Genomic DNA, 22,238 nt, shown 5'->3' with positions numbered 1-22,238 from the left:
AGAGTTTGGAGTCTCACTGCTCTATTCCTGAAATTCAGAGGAATTTGGTAAATAACTGCCCAAGTCTCCTGCCTCTGCCTAGTAGAACTTACTTCGAACAGCCTTTGGAGATTTGCATTCCTCTTTGGTTGTTAGAGTAAATGTGGAGGGAAAAGCGTAGAAGGCAGGGTGGTGACAGAAAGCAGGCAAAGGATAAGAGAATAATGATTGTCCCTGGTCTCTTACGTCTACGTCAGGCCCAGGAATCTCATCCTTATGTAACCAGGATGTCTTTATGATTCAATGAGGGAAGACTGGGAAATAATCCCAGCAAGTCAGTGTTATGTTATGGAAGTTGGAAGACTGTACACATGTTTGAGAAAGGATTCTTCCTAAATGATAAGACATGCTCTGGCCCTGCCATCTTCCTAGGAGTATTTTCCAGTCACCTCCAAACATATTAGAATGTAGATAGTCTGTGAATAATAAATAATTTTGAAAATGTTTTTATTATATGAGTTGTGCATGGTCATGGTAGAAAAATCAGGACATACAGATAATCCTCAAAAAGAAAATAAAAACCAGCTACATTTCGCCACTCGGACAGAAGTCACTGCTATTATCTTCTTGCGACACATCCTTCCAGTCTTCTCTGTGCACGTTATATGTAGGATTATTCACTTAACAATACCTCTCTAAACATCAACCCCTGTCTCAAAAGATCATCACTGCATGAACTGCCTTCTATGTTTACTTTTACTCACTTTATCCAATTATTTATAAATCCTAGGAATGAAGTAACTGGATAAAATGACATTCATATTCTAAGGCTTTTAGCATATATTGCCAAAACAGTCTCCAAAGATTGTGCCAATTGACATTCCAACCAGTTTCTGTGTGGAAATGCCCCTCTCCCTTTAACCCTTACCAGGACCGGGAATTAATAATTTGTGAAAGGTCCGCTTCCCTTTAGAGGGGGCAGGAACCTTATCTGACGGCCTGTATCAAGGAAAGCTCCAGAGTTAGAGGAGTTACCACCTATGGTTTAGAAATACTAGATCATTCACTGAAGTCCAAAGAATGTAAATCACTCGCAAATTTGACATAGACATATCCCTCAGAGAAAAAAAAATTGTGATGAGAGGAAGACTAAGGATTAAATCAAGGAAAAGATTAGTATTTGGATTAGCAGTCAATATCAACAAGAGTGTAATGAAAATAGTATCCTTTAGGCTGCTACAGCCCTCTGCCTCAATATTTTGCTTTGCTTGAAGTCACCATATTTAATAAAGGGAGTTAATTGTTTTTGCCATTAGTGGGTATGGGTTTAAAAGGCAGAGAAGCACTGCTCTGGATACTTTTCAAGCAGTAGTTGATCATCAGTCAATGTAAATGTTTCTCTACGCCTGGGTGCCTGCAGGTGGCGCTATGGCAAAGCACCGCGGTGAGGTTGCTTGTGTAAGGCTCCCGCTAAACCTGACTTCTAAGCAAAGACCCCCACTCACAGTCAGTCATCTCCTTTATGCTAAGCTTGCAGATTAGTGAACCTTGAAGCTACAACCAACAAGGCCGTCAGCCCTTATGAGAAGCCATAATAATCAGTTCCAGATCATGGAAGGGGCCTTTGGGATGGATGTTGAAGTCAGCAAACAGAATCATTGAGGCTACTGAAATACGGTTACGTTAAATATTTCACTGTTTCATAAGGAACTAGTCACTGTTACATGAGCAGAAAGGCGAGGCTGAGAAGGCAGGTAGCTCTCCTTCGACAGGATATCCTCAACATAGGAAGGCTTGACACAAAATATCTGCTTGGGGTTAGAGGTGAAATGGTAGAACAGGACATCAGGCTGACTCCTACCTCTTTCAAGCCCAAAGCTGCCTCCGTCACCCCATCTCCCCACAACCCGACAAGTACCCAAATTACCTTGCCCATGAAATGAATATTCTTCCAGGAATCAGCTGTGAAATGATAGCCACTCAGAAGGAGAGTTAGGATGTAGGCTCCAGAAAAGCAGTATTCACTCAGGTACTTCTCCTTCACGTCACCAAAAGAGGTCTTCAGCTGGAAGGGAAGGGAAGGAAATCTCACTCGTGTAAACGGGCACCTCCTCACGGCCCTCTTCGCCATTAGAGCTGATCAAGACAAGGGGAGGCCCAGCTCACCCAGGCGCGAGCGTGGGCTTCTCCAGAGAGCCCTGGCAGTGGGGCTACACTCCTTCAGTGGCGACAGGGCTATAGTTTAGGGTCTGTTAAGGAAACTTTTCCTCCACTGGGTTCTGTGGGATCTTAAGTGATCCAGGAAAACAGTGGTTTCCGTGACCTAGTAGTTTCCAAAACACGGACTTGCAGGATACCGCTTCACCCCTTCTGAAACTTCCGTTTCACAATCACGTTAGCATTTTAAAAACTGAAAAATCTTGCATGAAAGAAATCCATCAGTCTGTTTAATAGACTTTTCTATGTTCTCTTTTTAAGATTTTATTTATTTGTCAGAGAGACAGAGCGCGCGCACAAGTAGGCAGAGCGGCAGGCAGAGGGAGAGGGAGAAGCAGGCTCCCCGCTGAGCAGGGAGCCCGACGTGGGGCTCGATCCCAGGACCTGAGCTGAAGGCAGACGCTTAACAACTGAGCCACCCAGGTGCCCCTGACTTTTCTGTGTTCTTGACCAGAGTCTGAGTTCAGAGCCTCTGAAGGAACTAGTGCATCTGACGCATGTTAAGGAAAGAGTGTCATAAAAAGCCTTGCCACTCCTGGGACGCCTGGGTGGCTCAGTCGTTAAGTGTCTGCCTTGGGCTCACGTCATGATCCCAGGGTCCTGGGATGGAGCCCCACATGGGGCTCCCTGCTCAGCGGGGAGTCTGCTTCTCCCTCTCCCTCTGCCCCTACCCCCACTCATGCTCTTTCTGTCTCAAATAAATAAAATCTTAAAAAAAAAAAAAAGCCTTGCACTCAGGTTAGCACCTGGGCTAGCAGCGTCGGGGTCTCCCAGGAGCTTGTTAGTCCTCGCTCCAGAACTACCAATGCAGAATGTGCTGTTTAATGCGATCCCCAGGTGATTACATGCCCAGTAATGTTTGAGAAACTCTACAACACAGTTTAGGACGCACTTTGCTCAGGACTGCTAACAGTGCCAACATCTCACCTTCTGCCCTCAGCCCTTACCTGACCTCTTTTTTTGCTTATGAGTCATGCAAAGGGGTCTTCTTGAGTCCTTCGTGTGTTTGCTCATCCTACTCCCAAACGAAAGCTGCCTGTTGACCCTTACCGCTCCTCCTGTTTAAATATATGCCCAGATGCCCACAGCTTGTTCTGCTCCTCTCTGACCCTCAGTAAGAGAACAACAGGCCAGAACATCTCTAGCTCAGCCCAGAGCTGTCTGCTGCCCTATTCCTCAGCCCTTGAAACAGGCATTCCCTCCTGGGCACCCTGGGCAGAGAGAGAACTAACATTTGTTAAGCATGTATCAAGGACTAAGAATCAGGCCAGATGTCCTATATGTAGGACCTCCTGGCTACCTGCCCACCCACACCACCACCCCACTTTTGCCCAGATTTCTCTCCCTTCCCAAGAAACACCCCATCTCTAAATGCCCTGCCGGCTGGGGTCGGTTTCCCACTTGGTTTCTGCCAGCCCCCAATCTCTGGAAGGCTAAGTCCATACCTAGCCTGCCTTGGCCTGCTCTGATGGAATTCTCTGAATGACCCAACCTGGAACTTGTCTTTTTCTCACAGTCCTAGGAACTACTCTTTGATCAACTCCTCTGCATGGGACATTTTCCCAAGACCTCGGTGTAACATCAGTGCTTATCCAGATCCTACCCCCTTCTTACAGTAACTGCGCTCTTTTTTTCCTTCATGGAAAGACTTCTCCTATTTGATGTAGTCTCAGCAGGCCCATCAAACAAAAAACCACTATGAAAGTCCAAGAATCCACTCGGGCCAGACTTGAAACTGCTGCAACCCACAGGTCCTTAAAAGCTGGCCTATCCCTTGGGGGAATGCCGTTTTGGTCTAATTTTCCTGAATTCTACAAAGTCCTACCCCCTCCTCTTCCTGGAAAGGTGTACATTGCCAAGCAGTCTAATCTGCTGAGGATTAATTATGATAATAGCCAAAAAATATGGAAGCCAAAGGCATCTACCTGGTTCATCAGTCCAGATCTGATCATCTTAATGCTTTGTGGACTCAACACTATGTTCTCTCCATATGGGGGGATGGTTTGCCTTTCTCTCTCATACTCCTCTCTCTGCGTCTCTCTCCTCTCTCCCTTCTATTCCTAGGGCAGTGGGACAGTACCGGCTTCTCTCCTCCTCGCCCATTGCCCCTTACCACTCCCCCATATGAAGGGGCATGGCAAGTCTTCAAGAACGGGATGCATTTCCCTAGAAAGGGTAAAAGTCCATGAGGTTGAATGTCAGGACCCAGAATACACAGAGAAACCCTAGTTAGTAGTATACACAGAATCTTACAGCATTGTAGGCTGACCAGAGATCTTGAGCGAACATATTTTCTGAGTGGAAAAGTGATTATTCTGGTTGTCAAAATTAGAGGGTTACCAACCCTCTAATTAACCTATTAGAAGACAAGCATGAAATGTCCCTTTCACTCACTTTCTTAACCTCTCCTCCTCAGGGATCCAAGGACTGGGGGCCCCCACAAGGATTTGGAGGACATCAGTAGGTGTAGTTTGCATTTTATTTCTCCCGCCAAAGCAGGGGCAGGCAGCACGATATAATATGTACAAAGCTTCTAGCTCACTTTTCAGCACATAATATGTGCCTAAAAATTGTCAGTTCTCTCTTGGCCAAAGGTGTCTAGACAGGACACTCCCAAACTCCAGTCACACAGGCGTAGCAGGAAAAGAGTTGCCCTGTAAGAGCATACTTGAAACCTATGCATTCCACCTGGACAATGAAGCTGGGGAAAATGAACCCTGGGTCATAACACCCACCTCAACATCAAGGCTCTGGGTGAGGGTCTAGGTCTCACCCTGCAACTCCCCCCATCCCCTGCCAAAGATTTCAGAATTTCTCCCAGGTGCAGGCCCTAATGAGTCTACTTCCAGGACCCGTACAGGTCTGCATATAGGCACTGCCAACCTAGGGTAACCTGATGAAATTAAAACAAAACAAAAAAACAGACAAGGGTAAGAAAACAAAATGTGATAGAGCTTTCACTCTGAACAAGAAGTAATTTTTTTCCAGGGGCACCTGGGTGGCTCAGTGAGTGAAGTGTCCGACTCTTGATTTCAGCTCAGGCCTTAATCTAAGGGTCATGGGTTTGGGCCCTGCATTGGGCTCCACACTGGGCGTGAAACTTACTTAAAAAAAAAAGAAAGAAATAATTTTTTCCAAAAAGCAGCTTAAATCTACCTCCTTCACAGGCATACACTGAGGTTGTTTCAAGTTGCCTCGACTCCAAGATGCTCACCTTCGTCCATAGATCACTACCAGCTGCAAAAAGCCTCCCTCGAGTGTTTTGCAAACTGTCAAGTGCTATGGCATTTCGAGGGGCTCTTTTGGAAAGTCCTGAATCTTCTTCCTTCCCATTTTAACTCAGACAAAATACGGAGGGAGAAGTCCACGCTTCTGGCTCTTGCACAACCTTCCTTCCTCTGTCAGCGCCAAGGAGACTGCATCCATTTCTAGTTAATTACACCTCCTCAGAATGAAAATACCACTCATGTGGACAACGCTGTCAACTTAAAACAGCTGCCGTTGGGAGGCACCCTAGCTGATCTATTTTGATTAGGGTAGACCCCATACCTCTCTCCTCCCTGGAAACTTCCATCAGGTAGTACTCGATCTTGAATGACTCAGTGCCTCAGACAAGAAACAGTTGTGCTTCAAATTTATGAACAAGTAGGAGGTACTTGGGACCTAGGCGGGGAGAAAGGGTCTTACCACAATGGTGTTTAGAGCGGACTCTGAACTGCCAGTCTTCCTTGCTAATAAAACTCTGATTTGGGACTTGGGGAGAGGAATGTGCGACAATGTACCCAGCTCCAGAGAGTAGCTCAGGCTGGATCTAAGGCTCTAACCAGTCCTAAAATCCTGCTTTCCCAGCCAGTCCCAGCTAATGAGACGTAAGAGAAAGACTGCTATGGAGCTTCTGGGGTAGCTTCTGCTTTCTTGTTAAATGGAACAGATGTATCTGGCTCTGCCCTTCTTCTGACCTGGAACATAAGTGATCTCTGAAGCCACATCTTGTGTCCGTGAAGAAAACAGGCCTAACGACAGAATTGAAGAAGGAATGGTTGAGACAGAGTCAAACTGCTAACCTCCCACGAGTGCCACGGGCTGCCAGGCTCGGTGTCAGGTGAGAAAAGTAAGACCGTGTTGGCTTCAGCCGGAGTATGCCCACTTATCAAGAAAGGCCCATGGGCTCACTCCGGACTGAGTGCACCCTCTGGGCTCCTCTACCCTGTTTGCTGGATCTCTGTCCGGGTCGCAGGACTTGACGAGCAGACTCCCATCCTCTGTGCCGTCAAGGGCATAGCTGCTCTTTCTCATCACTTACCTCCTCCCAAGGCTGAGAGCAGAACTTTTCCATAGTCTCTGTCATCTTTTCCTGCGAGGGGGTTTCCTCTGAGGTAAAGTTTAAAAATTCCATCACATAGTAATAAGCCGAAAATGCCTGCAAGAGAAAATGCAGTTTTGCACTGTGTCCAACACAGAGGGACACTGACTCACTCTCCAGAAGGCTGAACCCCTGGTGAAGGTGACTTGGAAAGCTCTGTTGAGTGAATTAATGAACCAAGTAATATTCCAGACCCAAAAGTTGTTTCTTTCCTGGAAGAGGTGTCACTTTGTTGCTGTTGCTTTACTGCTGACATGCATTTCTGAGCCACCTGGTAACTAACTGTCTCTATAATTTTAATGGAAGAGTCAGGGAGGAAAAAAAGTGAGGGGGGAGAAAAAAGAGAGAAAGGTTTAAAAAATCCCATCTTTAAAAAACTGTGTATTATATGTGAGCTTTTATAAATAAAAACTGGGAACTTCTATGCAGAGATATTAAGAGTTATCTCTGAATGGCAATTATAAGGCGTTTTCCTTTTTAGTTCTGCTTTTTTGGCTTATTTCTAGAATGTCCATGCACTGCTTTCTTTAAATATTAGTCAATCGTTATTTAACAAATATTTATTGAAGTCCATCATGAACTAAGAACAACTGAAATGTTTTTAAAAATCATTATTATGACCATACATGAGTACTATGGAAAAGGGTACAAATGAGTAAAAAGGAAAATAGTCAATTAAAATTCACAGGATAGGGGCTTGGAAGCGTTTTCGACAATACTGAGTTCCATGTCTTCACTTTCCACTCATTTTTCTCACCCTTCAGTTGAACTTTTGTGCCCCTCCTCCACTAACCTACCCACTCCAATGGCCACTTAGAAACAACGTGGATCAGGTTACTCCTCTACTTAAAAGCTTCAATGACTCCTAATTATACGTAGCAGCTTAAGTCCAAACTCTACCAGGTCTCTCAAAGCCAGGCATGCTCCAACCCTTCCCACCTTGCTAATCCCATCTCCTACCCCCGCCACGTGCACACGCCACCCCCCCCGCAGGCCTTTGGTCACTGCCAAGGTTTGCTTCCCCAGGGGGGCACACCTGCTCTCCCCGCTGGTGCAGTTCCCTTCACGTTGACTCAGAGAGGTTCTCTAATCATGCTCCTGGACTAGGACGCTGTCTTATTCCCTTTCACGGGACCCTGCTGCTTTCTTCCCTGCGGTTGCCACAGTCTAATTTGCTTTTGTTTGTGTTTCCGGTCTTCTGTCTGCTTGCCTTCTAGAATGCCAGCTCCACAATGGCAGGGACCACCGCTGCCTTGTTCTCGGCTGAATCTGCTGCACCGGCAACGCACTTGGCACGTGGGGGAGTGTGACAGACGTGTAAGTGGCAGAAAACCGCTCTCTCTCAAATTCCTAGAGCGCAGCCTCGAACGTAAGAGACGCTGGGTGGATCTTTGTTGACTGAGAAACTGGATAGATCCAGAGACTGGATAGCTCCAGTATGCATAGCTAATGCCCAGAAATGTTCCCCCCTATCAATTAAAACCACTCAGAGCATTTTCCTCTAGTGAACTGACTGTGGGCCTGGAGGGAGAGGAGGACTTTTTAGGGTGTACTTTTAATTTTGTTGACATTGTTGTGTAAGAGCTTTTAACAGGAGATCTACCTTCTTAACAAATTTTTAAATGTACAATTCAGTATTGTTAACTATAAGGACAATGTTGTACAGCAGATCTCTAGAACTGAATCATCTTGAATAACTGAAACTTTACACCTATTAATTAGCAACTCCCCATTCCTCCTCTCCTCGGCCACCATTCTATTCACTGAACACATGGGGTGTCTTTGCATTTGTCTTTAATTTCTTTCATCGCTGTTTTGTAGTTTTCAGTGTACAAGTCTTTCTCCTCCTTAGTTAAGGTTATTAGTAAGTATTTTATTCCTTTTGAGGTTATTGTAAATGAGATTGTTCTCCTAGTTTCCTTTTCAGATAGTTCATTGTTAATGTATAGAAATGCAACTGATTTTTGGATGCTGATTTTGTACCCTGCAACTTTACTAAATTCATTTATTAGTTCTAACAACTTTCTTCTTTTTTTTTAATTGAAGTATAGTTGACACAATTTTACATCAGTTGCAGGTGTACAACAGTGATTCAGTGCATCTGTACATTACGTTAGGCCCACCGCAAGTGTAGCTCCCATCCATCACCATACAACACTATCACAATACCATTGACTATATTCCCTATGCTGTGCCATAACTAGAGGCCTCTATCTCCCACTCTCCTTCACCCATTTTGTGAAGGCAACCACCAAGTTTGTTCTCCGTATTTATGAGCCTAACAGGTAGGTTTCTTTTGCTGTGTGTGTAGACTTCAGGGTTTTCGTTACGTACAAGTCTTGTCATCTGTAAACAGAGACAATTTTACCTTTCTTTCTTTCTGATGTGGATCCCTTTTATTTCTCCGTGCCTAATTGCTCTGGTGAGTTCTTCCAGTACTACGCTGCATAAAAGTGGTGAGAGTGGGCATCCCTGCCTGGGTCTTGATCTCAGAGGAAAAGCTTACAGTTCTCACCACTGAGTACGATGGTAGCTGTGTGGTTTTTATATATGGCTTTTATTGTGTTGATGCAATTTCTTTTTATTTCTACTTTGTTGAAACTTATTATCATAAATGAGTGTTCAATTTTTTCAAATGCTTTTTCTGCATCTATTGAGATGTGTGGTTTTCATCCTTCCTGTTAATATGGTGTATCACACTAATTGATTTTGTATGTGGAGCCATCATTGCATCCCAGGGATAAATCCCACTTAGTCATGGTATATTATCCTTTTAATGGACTGTTGAATTCACCTTGCCAGTCTTTTATTTTGGTTGTTCCAAAGTGTGTTCTTTCATTTCCACATACCTGTGGATTTTCCAGTCTCCTTCTGCTATTGATTTCTAGTTTCATTCTACTGTGGTTAGAAAAGATACCTAATGGGGTGCCTGGGTGGCTCAGTTGTTAAGTGTCTGCCTTCAGCTCGGGTCATGATCCCAGGGTCCTGGGATTGAGGCCCGCATCGGGCTCTCTGCTCAGTGGGAGGCCTGCTTCTCCCTCTCCCACTCCCTCTGCTTGTGTTCCCTCTCTTGGTGTGTCTCTGTCAAATAAATAAATAAAATCTTAAAAAAAAAAAAGAAAAAGAAAAGATACCTGGTATAATTTGTCGTCTTAAATTTGTTGAGACTTGTTTTATGACCTAAGATGTGATCTGTCTTAGAGAATATTCCATGTGCACTTGAGAAGAGTATATATTCTGCTGCTCTTGGGTGGAATGTTCTATATTTGTCTGTTAGATCTATATGGTCTACAGTGTGGTTCGATTCTGTGATTGTTCTATCCAGTACTGACAGTGAGGCACTGAAGTCTCCTACTATTCTGGCATTGCCATCTCTTCCTCCATCAGTCCTGTCAATGTTTGCTTCAAAGATTCAGGGGCTCTGATTTGGGGTACATATATACTTTTGATTAATGTATCTTCCTGGTAAATTAACTCTTTATCATTATATAATGTCCTTCTTGGCCTCTTGTGACAATTTATGACTTAAAGTATATTTTGTCTGATATAAATATGACCACCCTTGTTTTCTTTTGGTTGGCGCTTGCATGGAATATCTTTTCCATCACTTCCCTTTGGCCTATGTGAGTTCCTTAAATCTAAAGTGAGTTTCTTGTGGAACATATGATTGGGTCTTTAAACTTTTTGTACAGTTTGATTTTTTTATAATGAGCATGTCTTAATTTTTACAATAAATATTTCCTTAAATTGTTACATTTCAAAAGACTTTCTGATATTACTCCTAGAGCTCATTCTACTGGCAAAGGGCTTAATGAGTTAAGCACCTAGAAATTCTCTTGCTTTTGCTAAGGTGTGACATGGGCTTTTTAAAGAAATAAAAATTATTTTTAAAAACATTAACAAACAGGGATGCCTGGGTGGCTCAGTCAGTTAAGCATCTGCCTTCGGCTCAGGTCATGATCTCAGGGTCCTGGGATTGAGTCCCACGTCAGGCCCCCTGCTCAGCAGGGAGCCTGCTTCTCCCTTTCCCTCTGTGATTCCTCTCAAATAAGTAAATAAAATCTTTAAAAAAAAATCAACAAAGAGAAAATTTGTGTAGGCAGATATAGCAAAATATCGAGCCTTCAGTGGGATACATAGCTTGTCAGCAGGAACTCCTGGTCTGTGCTACTGCCTACCCCCATAGCCCTGCATACCATGGACTCTTGAAAATTTTCCCCAGTGGGGCACCTGGGTGGCTCAGTTGGTTAAGCATCTGACTCTTCTTTCAAAAATGTTGGATCACTTTATAACTGTAGGAGGGAATTTCTCCCGAAAGCTTAAAATATGTTCTATTTTCTGTGAGTCCCACAAATAGTCCATTATATGCCCCTCAAACGATGTTATTCATTTCTTCCAAAACCTGGAATCATTTCTTTCTAAACCCCTGAATCATATCTTCATCTTTACTCTTCCTAAAATTACCCCCATTTTCCTGTACTATAGGAATCTCTGAGTTTATAGATCATAAACCTCAAACAAAAGCATCTAATGATCACAAAGGTGATCTTTCAGCTTAGGGGAGAAAGCTTCTAAAATACTAGAGGCAAGTCTCCGGCCTGCCCACATGGAAAAACCCATTGAACTACTTTCGGGTCTCTGAACACACTTCATGTTTTCCCACCTCCAGGCTTCTGTGCGTGCTGGACATCTCACTAGAATATTCCAAATACTGAAGTTCTTTTACTGAGAATATACAATATTCTAGGCACTCTAGCAGTAATATATCTAGCAGGCCTAAAAATGAAAAGATGACATGTACACCATCCCTGCCTTCCAGGGCCTCAGGACATAGTTGGCGAGACAGATATATCAACCTATAAAGACAATACCCATTCTTGCCAGCCAAATTTTGTGCAACTTTTAACCTACACAGAATGCAATACATGCATTCCTGTTCAATTTAACTGAGCTGGTTTCAGTGCAGCATCTATCCTCTCTCAAAATTTTGTTTCTGTGGTATCAATTGCCCACCCTCCTCCCTGTCCTCCAACTTTAGAACATCTCCCAGGGAGTTGTTTACTTTCACATGGCTTCTAAAACTATGCTCATTAAAATCACCAGTAACCTCCTAATTGGCAAAATCAATAGCCATTTTATTTTCATTCCACCTCTTCCTTGACTTTTGGCTGCATATCATGCATGCCTGCATTCATTCAAAAACTATTGGCTAAATAACAACTATGTTCCAAGAAGTGATGGAAACAGATGAGAATCCCCACCCTCTAGTGGAAGACAGTGCAACTCAAACAAGTAACAGATGGTATGATAGACAGATAGATAAATTCTATAAAAATACTTTTGTTACATATTCTACATACATAGAGCCTTTATTCAGATTAGAGAAGTACAGAATAGGCATAGTTCATTAATTTCTTCTAATCCAGATACAATTAATTTCAGGGGTCACTTTTTTTTTTCATAAGAACTGTTGCCTAGTAATACAACTGACACTCCCATCTTTATCACGTTTCCAGGGAAACAAATCCAGAAAAGTAACCCAAAGCCACATTTGTCTGTAAAGGAAGAAAGGGGGTTTATCAAGTCATTTTCCAAAGATCCAATCAAAAACATATTTCTAGCACTTTGGAGTAGAGACTAAATGAAGCACTCATAGTCACAGAAGGGACAAGTATTACAGTCTAGCCCCAGGTTCTGCCCCAAACTGGACCACTTGACTTGTTCCCCTACCCTCCCCCATCTAACTTCATTACTCATGCTAACTCGCTTCTCTAGCACGGCCTGCCTGTTTTTATTACTAGATACTAGGTTTGCTCTGCCCTGGCAGGAAGCATCTTAGAGGCAGGTGTGGCATCAATTTCAGGGTCATCTGTCTCTGGCACATGTGTCTACATTTGCTTTCCATACCCATAAAGAGACTGACCTCTAACATTTGTGTGGTGTTCAATCACAGCCATTGGCCTGCTTGGGCTCATGGTTCTACTTTAATCTCTACTTTCTGTGTACCTTTTGTTCTAGATTAAGGGCTCTTAACATGGGGCTCACAGGTCCATCTCAAGAAATCATGATGTCTTTTAAATTGTATGCAAAAATTTCAACACGCCTTTAAATGTCAATTTTTTTGTTTAGACGATCCTTAGCTTTCAACACATTCTCCAGAGTCTTGTTATCTCTTGAAGAGCTAAGAATGACTGGTCTATTGAAGACATTATGCTAAGTGAAATAAACCAATCACAAAAAGACAAATATATGATTCCACTTATATGAGATACCTGGAATAGTCAAATTCATAACGACTGAAAGTAGAATGGTGATTGTAAGGGACTGAGGGGGAAGAGGAGTTGGGAATTAGTGTTTTGTTTAATGATGGAGTTTCTGTTTGGGAAGACAAAAAAAGCCTTGGAGGTAGATGGTGGTGATGGATGTACAACAATGTAAATGTATGTAATGCCACAAAACTATACTCTTTGAAGTAGTGAAAATGGTCAATTTTCTATTATGTATATTTTACCACACACACACACACACACACACACACACACACACACACACACACACACAAGAATGGTTGCTCCAGACAACCTTGATATTTTGCTTCCAGGTGTTGTCTTGATTATGCAGGTTATGATTTAGAGTCCTCTCTCAAAAGAGAATCAAATAAGCAATATGCAACTGTAGAATAATGCCATTATATAAGGAATAGAAAATAAAATAAATACAAATATGCCAGGGCGCCTGGGTGGCTCAGTTGATTGGGTGTTTGCCTTCGGCTCAGGTCATGATCCTGGAGTCCTGGGATCGAGCCCCGTGTTGGGCTCCCTGCTTGGTGGGGAGTCTGCTTCTCCCTCTGCCCTTCACCCTGCTCGTGCTCTCTCTCACTCACTCTCTCTCTCAAATAAATAAATAAAATCTTTAAAAAAAATACAAATATGCCCTTCTAACTATTAGAAACACCTGAATCAAATTTGAAGTAATGTTTAAAAACTCTCTCCTTTATAGATTTTTTTAAATTTCTCAGATAATAATGTTACTTTTATATTCCATATAGAAATGGCTATTTCTCTGTAGCCACAGTAGAGATCAAGTCTTAGAATTAGAATCAAGGGCAAATCCTGATTGTTGTCTGAGCTGGGAATGTGTCTACTCATCTTTCTTTCTTGGACAGTTGTGCTCCAGAATAAGGTCATCTATTTCTCTTCCCCTGCTCCAGAACCAGTCCATTCATACTCATATTCATATTTATTTTTTTCATTTTATCTACCTGTCAATCTTTCTGAAAGTCTTCCATGTGTCGAGGACTGATAGTCTTCCTGTCTGTGTATGCTCTTCAGAAACATACTCAATTGAGTTTAATATCTAATGTGCCCTCTTAAATCCTTTGGAAAGGTTTCTTCTAGGGTAGAATATTGTTTACACTAACCTACAGTAAAATTGAACCCAGAAAAATTAAGCGCTAATGGGATGGGATGATGATGTTTAGGATGAATTTTTTTTCCTTGATTTATTTATATTATGTGATGAAAAAGAAACCTTAACCCTATTCAGAATGCTTCTATTTTTAATCCCAAGAATGATACTGAATGACAAAACCCACCTTCTTCTTTTAATACCTCATAAGGATACACTGATCAAAATCAGATGGTTCAAGGACACATCACCAAGTTTCTTCCTATGGCTGTGGCAGATGACTCTTTGAAAGTCTTGAAGAAAAAAAAATCATCCTGATTCTGTTCTTGGGGTATGACTTGGGAGACTCAATACATCAGATGTTCTGTTTCCAGAATGGACCCAAAGGTGATTCTTGAGGGAAATGCTGACTCAGCTCTAAGAATCCCTGACCTTGCCTTTCAGTACTGGGGAGATGCCCTATACTACTGAGGTCAAAATCTGTGATCAGCTTCGTAATTTCCATATTAGGGATTAACCTTACCATATAAACCTTTACTTGATTGTTATCTATAACCCGTGGGCCCATATTTAAGCAGCAACTGAGAATAGTAACACTCTAGGCCATCTTTAGAGAACATAAAGCCTCAAAAGTTCAGCTCCTCATCTTCCAATTTCCAGTTTAGATAATTAATATTTATGGAAGATGGACTTGAAAGATATTTGTCTCCCCCTTTTCCAGCCACTCTGAATTCTTTCTTTCTATCAAGTTGAATATCTATCAAAGACCTATACTGCCTCAGTCCATCACAGAATTGCTATGACTGAGTTGGCTTTTTAATATTATGCCTCTAGGTTACAGTTGCTATAAGAAATTGTGATTTTAAGAAATATGGTCAAAGACATTGTCTAATAAAATCTCCTTTATAAAATATCCTTGAGAAACAATTTTCGAATAGCTCTGCTTTGCCCTGGGACCTGGTATGCTATGCATAATAAAAACTATATCTGATTTTCCCCCTTGGCTACTAGGAAGCTCAGAGCTAAATACACACACACATACACACACACACACACACACACACACAGGTATATGTATACATATGGAAACAAACAAGTTTTTAATGTTCTTTAATTCCAGTTCCTTGAATTTTTTTATATTCTTTCTTGTTTATATAAGTGATATGATGTGATCTTTTAAAAATTTCCTAAATTACCTCATAAATAATTCCCTGCCGATGTTCCCTCTTCCTTTTGGGTGTTTCTAATTTGCCTACAAATTGGATTCTGTCTAGCAACCAATGTCGCCAAACTGAGAAAAAGAATTGACAGTTTTTCATACTCTATTTACAGAGTAAGAATTAATCACCAGTGCTGAATACAATTGTGGCAAACATTCCTTCCCTGCAAATTCTCTGTGGCTTGAGAGTACCCAGGCTAACTGGTCCTGGAAATAACTGGAATGCAACTGGATTTTTGTGTTGCAAATAGCTATGCTTCCAGGTGCAGGACTGGGCAGTGGGGACTTCTGCAGGTATAACAGCCTAGAAAAAGGACTGCTAGAAGAAAGAACTAACCTTACTAAGGGCCCACCTGGTGCTAGGGTATGTTAGCTTTCTGCTACTGGCAGATATGCTGGAGGTGGCTCTTACCCACTCACAAGAGCTAACTGTAAAAATTTCAAGAGTTTTGTGAGCCAGCTGGTGTTATGTTGATTAAACTAGACCATGGTAGTACTTACACCACGTAAATTGGCAGATGTCACAAACCAGCCCCTACATCCCCAGAGAGCTGGTTGGTAAACACTTACCTATCCACCACCATTGTCTGGATTATTACTCAAAATTAGCAAGGAGATAGGCATTTCTGTCCTCATTTTATAAATGAGGAAATAGACCCCCCCCAAAAAAACAATCTTTAGGCTTTAGGGAGAAATTACAGAGAGGGAAAAGTTCTGTAAGAGAAACTGCCAAAGCAGGAATAGGTAGAGGCACAGTGCTAACCAAAGGGCTATATGCAGAGGGAAAAGGTCCTCTTCAGAGGAAAGCAGTGAGCTAATGGGAGGAGACTGCCAAGTTGAGGTTCAGAAGGCTGTGAGGAGAACAATTTCAGTGAGGGACTAAGAGACCAAACAAAAAGGCATCCAAGGGGAGCGCAAGTCTCCTTCACCTCTTCCAACTCTCCACTTCTCCCTACCCAGGTTGGAGGAATCACTTTCAAAGGTAAGAAATTCCACTACTGCCACCCTCCAGTAGAAAGGGTTTGCTCAAGCTTGAAGACAAGAATTGGGCTGTTTCCCAGGAGGTGAAGCTTTCAGAAAAGTTAAAAAGTCAGTACACAGCAGTATATTTCTTTTCCTTCAGAGATACGTCCTATCAAGGACTGGAATGAAAAGGGCTCTTGGCTGTTCCCAGCACCCCTAGCCACCTTCCTCCCTTTTGTGGCCCCCTCTTTTATCTTCCAGCAACTAGATTCGGGGCAAGGGTGTTGGCCCAAAAAAGTCCAATATGGGCCTTAAGTGCCAACTCAGCTATAGGGCAACCAGGTGAATTTCTAGTTTGTTCTCAATTTAGGTTTGGAGCTAAATAACCAAGTATTACTCTGCCAGGCATTGTCCTGGCATGTTATCTCCCTCAGGAACCTTGAGGGGAAGAGTAACTGTGGTCTGGGCCACGGTAAAGTTTAGCCTGAATCCACGGTACCGCCCATTGTTGTTTTCCCAGAGATGATAGGAATGAAGAGCTTGTATAGTTTATAAGTGGCAAAGCCAGATTTTAAACCGGGTGCAATTACTACAGGGCCTGTGCTCTATCCAGGGAGCTATTTCTGTGACACTGGGCTGAGCCAGGAGACTTGGGAGAAAATCTCCTGCTGGGGTCCCATAGGAGAGTTGAACCTCCCTTCTCACATGCTGATCTGTTCTCTGAAAAAGGGAGAAGGAGTGTGAAGGCAGACAAAAGCCCTTGTTTCTATGCATGATATCTTAAGTAATTAATGAGATAATGTATATACATTATTTAGTCAATAACTGCCTCTTGACTGATGGTAGCTAATTTTGCAATATACTACTATGATTATAATAATGCTTCATCTCCAGGACCAAAATATGAAATTTGAATTATGAGTAGATCAAGGAGCACCTCTTCTACCTCTGCTCAAATATTTTATCTTATTCTAGAGTAATTAAGAAGAAACTGGCACTGGGATTCAAAGAGTCCCCCAGCTGTTCAAAATGTAATGCAAATGATGCTATCTTCAATATTTCCTTGGGATTTCTTGAATTTCTAACTTCAGTTTATAGAGGAAAGCCTTTAGCAGAGACATCTAACTGCTGCCTCTCCTTCTTCTGACATTAAGAAGCCAACTATGGCAGATCCCAATGGGTGCGCCTACCCAACAGCCAGCTCCTTCTTCTGGCTTACAGATTCCTGATCTCACCCATGTAGAGGAAAGCAATATATGTAGGAAAGACTCCCCAGTTCCAGGGATGAACAGTTATTAGTCTAAACCAAACATAGTAATCCATTCCCCTTTATCACAGGTTGGTTTAGAAGTGTGTATTTCACCAAATTCTGGCCAATGGCATCTTTTTGTTGGCACTACTGAAAAATTGGACAGAGATGTATGCAAGAGAAACTTTTCTTTTTTTGCATGTGGAACAGTAGCTGCCATCTTAGCACCACAAAAAAAGGCCAAGAAGATAATAGAAAAGCTGATCCCAAGTCCTGACATTGTTAAATCAAAGAACTAACCCTGAATTATCTACCTCAAGGTTTATCATCATATGAGAGAAAAATAAATCCTATTATTTAAATCCTTCGTAGGCATCTACTCTACAACTTGCAACCCAAATCATCTTGACCAATATACCTTATTATTTTACAAACTTACCCCAAAATCCCCGTGAAGTGGTGGCAAGAAAATCCCATTGAAGGAACAGTGGGAGTAAGGGCAGTAACTGGTGTTGAAGAGTTGAAGAATGCTTTGCTGGCATTGTTGATAGTTTCCAGTGCCCTGGATGTGAAACTGATCGAATGGAAGAGTCATCTCAAATCTCTTGGTGCAGGGGCTACTGTAGAGATCACTTACATTCATTACTGTCTCGTATCCAGGGTGAAAGCATGGGTCCCTGAGGATTCCGTTTGTACCCTGAATGGAAAAATCACTTGAAGACATCATGTGCAAATGTGTTGGGTACAAAAAGCACCACTCTGACTTCCTTAATGTGTAGGAATTTTATAATAGCTTTGGTACCAATATGCCCCTGCCATGCCTTTTTCACCCTTGGGAACAGTCAGATTTGTATAATAGCCACCAGAAATGGTATCAGATGTGAATCAACTTTCACTATTCATAGAAAGCTAATAGAGCTGAAGCTGGCAGAAAGGCCATTGGTTTGGAATGTCCACTAGTGCTTAGTATGAATGAAATACATAGGTCAGAAGCAGATTCACAAGGAACACTCTCAAGGCTCTCACAATTCTGAGCTGGGGGTAGTTCCCCAGGAGGAGTCTGCCCATACCCCAACCCCACCTCCAAGCAAAAAATCAGAAGCAACATGCCTTGAAAGTGCCTTAGATCACTTAACCCGGGAGTATCAAAATGATTTTTAACCCACAACCTAATATGTTCAAGAGAAGAAAGGGGGCTGCTGTGGATAAAAGGCTTCGTGGAGCCTTGGGGCTCAGTAGGCATCTCTAAGCATCGCCTACACCAGTGGGGGTCACCTTACTGACAGTGCTTCTGAGAACCAGAGCAGGAACTTCGGAGGAGAGCAGAGAACTGGTTGTCCTTTCAGTGGAGACAGGGAACAGCTGGATGTGACAGCCTTGCTCTGTGTGTGTTTGTCAGGGTGTGCCTGGTACTCACATGATTTTGAGTGTGTTTAACTTCTCTTGTCTTCAGAAGACAAAAAGCATCTGGGGACAAGACATGAAGTGTTGATGGATAAACTCTGCGTTTTCCCTGAGTGTTTTCTCCTCCCCTCCAGGTTGTTTCTAACAACCCTGTTTTCTACAGTTGTAGGAAATGGAGACTAAAAAGTGCTAAAGAGCTTATAAATTACACACCTGTCCCAACAATACTCGAGCATGTAATTTTCACTGTCAAGCCCCCAGGGGTGAGAAATTATTTGCAAGAAAGGATTTGAGTTGTGTCCTTGAAGACAGTGCAGTACACAAACACAGGAGGTTGATGTCTAGATGGGAAAATTCACAGGGGTCGACCAGATGTAGTTAGATATCCTGCTTGTAAAGGTTTGGAAAGTACAGTAACCAAGTTCAGACCAGTTACTGAAGTAAAAAGAGACAACAACAGGATGTGGGGGCTGGTGGCCCAGATGTGGGGTGGGTGGGTCTGGATTCAGTTATACTTGCCTGAATGTCCTTGGCCAGTTTCTGCCTGAGTGCTTGATCCTTCCCATAGCACAAGAAGCTGTGTGTGTACACGCTGTAGTCCCTGCCATAAAGGCGGAAGTGCAGAGCATTGCTTGGAGACTCGATCTTCTTGTTTGGGGGCACAAAAGTGATTTGTGTAGAGGCTCCCCCAAGGTCTAAAGCCCCGTACGTTTCAAGAGCACTGTCCTCATTTGGCTTCAGGTTGAGCCAACTCAATTTCTGAAAGAGAGAACAGTCACCAGTGGTAGCGGGCTCTGGATACCCACTTCACACTATATCTTGGACTCGGGGACTTGCTAAGGTGAAGGAAAGGGGGCGTAAGGTGACACAAAGCTCACTGGATGCTCCTGAGTCTGCATCAGATCAACAAGAAACATCAGATCAGCAGGAAAGGAGGGGCTTCAAAGATAGAGCTCAGACTGCAACGACACAGAATTGGCATAGCCAGTGTTTACAAACAAGGAGTCTGGGCTGAAAAGACTCAAGTTCAAATCTCCACTCATTCGCTCAATAGCCATGTGACACTGAGCAATAACTACCTTCTCTAGGCCTCAATTTGAGACTTGAAAATGAGAGAATTCCTCATGTAGTTGTCCTGAAGATGAAATCAGACAGTAATGAAAAGTGCTTAGCACAGCACAAGACACATAGCGCTAGGCAAATATTAGCTATTCTTATTTTTAATGATAGACTTTTAATTTCCTCTATGTCTCCCTAAGGTGAAGATATGATTTCCTTCTTCCCCAATAAGAAAAGTTCTTGTAATAAAGTTCTTGCAAATGTGGGGATAAATTAATTTGTCCATTCATCCAACATTCATTCTGGCTACAGATCCAAATACTGCCTGAGATAGCAATGGCATTGACCCCCAGGGAGCCACCTCCCTGGGGGCTTCGAGATAATCACCTGCGTGAATTTGCCCAGCAGATAGTTGATAGTAATCCAGCCGTAGGCACCCTCCTCTTGGCCGGTGATGATTCTGGCACCCTGGAAGTCAAAGTGGTAATTGCTGAGGCTCCTCGCCACTGCAGCCAGGACCTTGTCTGCCAACTGTTCATTTTCGATCCTGCACAAAGGAAGATCTGCGTTTACCAGTTTCGTTTGAATAACTACAAGTACTCAGCTTTCGGCAGTTCTCCTAGCAAGTGAATCATAACTCCCTGGAATAAACAGAGACATGGAGATTCCCACACATGGCTATCTGAGGAACCCTGCTTTTGGGTGAGGCAGAACTAGTCTTTTGGCCCTCCTCTCCTCTCCAAGTCCAAATCCTTCCAGTCCCTACATAGGCTGCTCTTCCTAAAATACCATTTTTGTTGTTACTCCCTGGCTCCAAAATATTATCTAAGTAATGTTCATTTTTGTGGTGGTGGTGGCTGGCTGTTATTTAATCATCACACCTACAGATGACGCATGCTACATTAGCCATCGCTGGTGGCTTCCAGCTGGTTCCAGAGTCAGGCTCTGCTTGAGGTGTTTAATTATGGCTGTAGCAGATAGCAGGTGGCAAGTGTCCTGGGACAGATACCCAACTTCCACTGGGGGGCCAGACTGGGAAAAACATCTTCCTCATATTGTACCTCAGTTCTTGCATCTGAGATGTTGAGACCTAAAGAAGGAATCTTTCAGGGTTGTCCTAGTAAATATGGGATGCAATTACTTCCAACATTGAGAGCCTCTGGGTCAGAGGATGCCGTCTTCCAACCAGCGTTGAACCCTCTCACCACGCATCTGAATAGCTTCACAGCCTACCCCGGGCCTCCCCATCCCCAGTTTTCTTCCCTATCCCCTACCCCCAATCCACCTCTCTCCCCCAGTGTGACCATTTGTGTACCACCCTGTAAGAGCTTCCCATTGTCTCTCAGATGAACACCAAATTCCCAGCATGGTCCACAAGGCACTTTGTGAGCTGGACCCTGCCTCTTCCGAATTCCACTCAGAATCCTGGCTCTACCACTTTACCAGGCATGTGACTGACCTTGGGGTGACTTACTCAACATTTGTAAGCCACGCTTCTTTATCTGGTTAATAAAAGTTAGTAACTCTGCATAGAGTTTGATGACTAAATTAAAGCACAGTGCTAACAACATAGTAAGGGCTCAACAAATACAAGCTGCTTCATCATCGTTATTACTTTTTTTAGTATATGTAGCCTATGTTCTATTTATGCAGAACTATATATGGTCCTCTGAGTATGCCCTGGTCTCTCACTCATCCCGGCCTTTGCGTGTCTGTTAGAACACAGGCTCCAGGAAGGTGGGGACTCTGTCCTCTTCACTCTGTACCCCAGCACCTGGAACAGCGTCTGCCACACAACAGATGTGGAAGAAACACAGGTAGTGGGAGGCGTGATGTCTCCTCTGCCTCTAACATGCCCTTCCTCCACCCTCCAACTCCTCCTCTGTGATTCAGCTCATGTGTTCTCTCCCCCTATTCTGGGCAGGGCCAAGTATGCTCCCATAGCAGCTCTGAGCACTCCTCTGTTAAAGAATTGATGGCCTGTACTGACACTCTGATCTCCTTGACAGCTGAGTCGCCTACTTTCATGTCCTAGGACTGAGTAGGCAGGCAATACAAGCTGAGTGAATGAATGAACAAAGAAACAAATTATGCACACAGGTACTAAGTGGTGACCAATGAAGACGTGCTAGTTGTGATTATTTGTGTCTTGGGACATTTGTGGGTCTCCTCTGGTCTTTCTCCTCCCGGACACTGGATGGCTAAATTGGTAGCCTCAAATCCCAGAGTACATAGGCTCAACATTTCTCTTTGTGCCCCTTCCCCCCTTGAATTCTCTGTGGGGAGATGGGCAAGAAGACTTTTTTTTTTTTAATATACTTAAACTCCTACTGTTACACATACCAAATGTTTGGGAGTTTTACCCAGTTACTGAGATT

General features: G+C 43.0%; 1 protein-coding gene across 9 annotated transcripts in view; it reads right to left on the bottom strand.

The window, feature by feature from the left end:
* The window catches only part of ENTPD1 (ectonucleoside triphosphate diphosphohydrolase 1), a 133,415-nt gene that overhangs the window by 5,418 nt on the left and 105,759 nt on the right, over positions 1-22,238 (bottom strand). For all 9 annotated transcript variants that reach the window (XR_003519965.2, XR_003519966.2, XR_003519967.2 and 6 more), the window contains 5 exons: positions 20,248-20,407; positions 19,321-19,560; positions 17,837-18,094; positions 6,500-6,616; positions 1,907-2,044 (listed from right to left, as the gene is read on the bottom strand). Coding sequence is in view for 6 of the 9 variants with exons in the window: in XM_027594527.2 (XP_027450328.1) it covers positions 1,907-2,044; positions 6,500-6,616; positions 17,837-18,094; positions 19,321-19,560; positions 20,248-20,407 (913 nt within the window). In the remaining 3 variants the exon portion in view is untranslated. The remainder of the gene's footprint in view (positions 1-1,906; positions 2,045-6,499; positions 6,617-17,836; positions 18,095-19,320; positions 19,561-20,247; positions 20,408-22,238) is intronic.

The sequence above is a fragment of the Zalophus californianus genome, chromosome 15 (assembly GCF_009762305.2).
Source record: "Zalophus californianus isolate mZalCal1 chromosome 15, mZalCal1.pri.v2, whole genome shotgun sequence".
Lineage (NCBI taxonomy): Eukaryota > Metazoa > Chordata > Mammalia > Carnivora > Otariidae > Zalophus > Zalophus californianus.
This window is presented reverse-complemented; position numbering and strand designations above follow the sequence as displayed.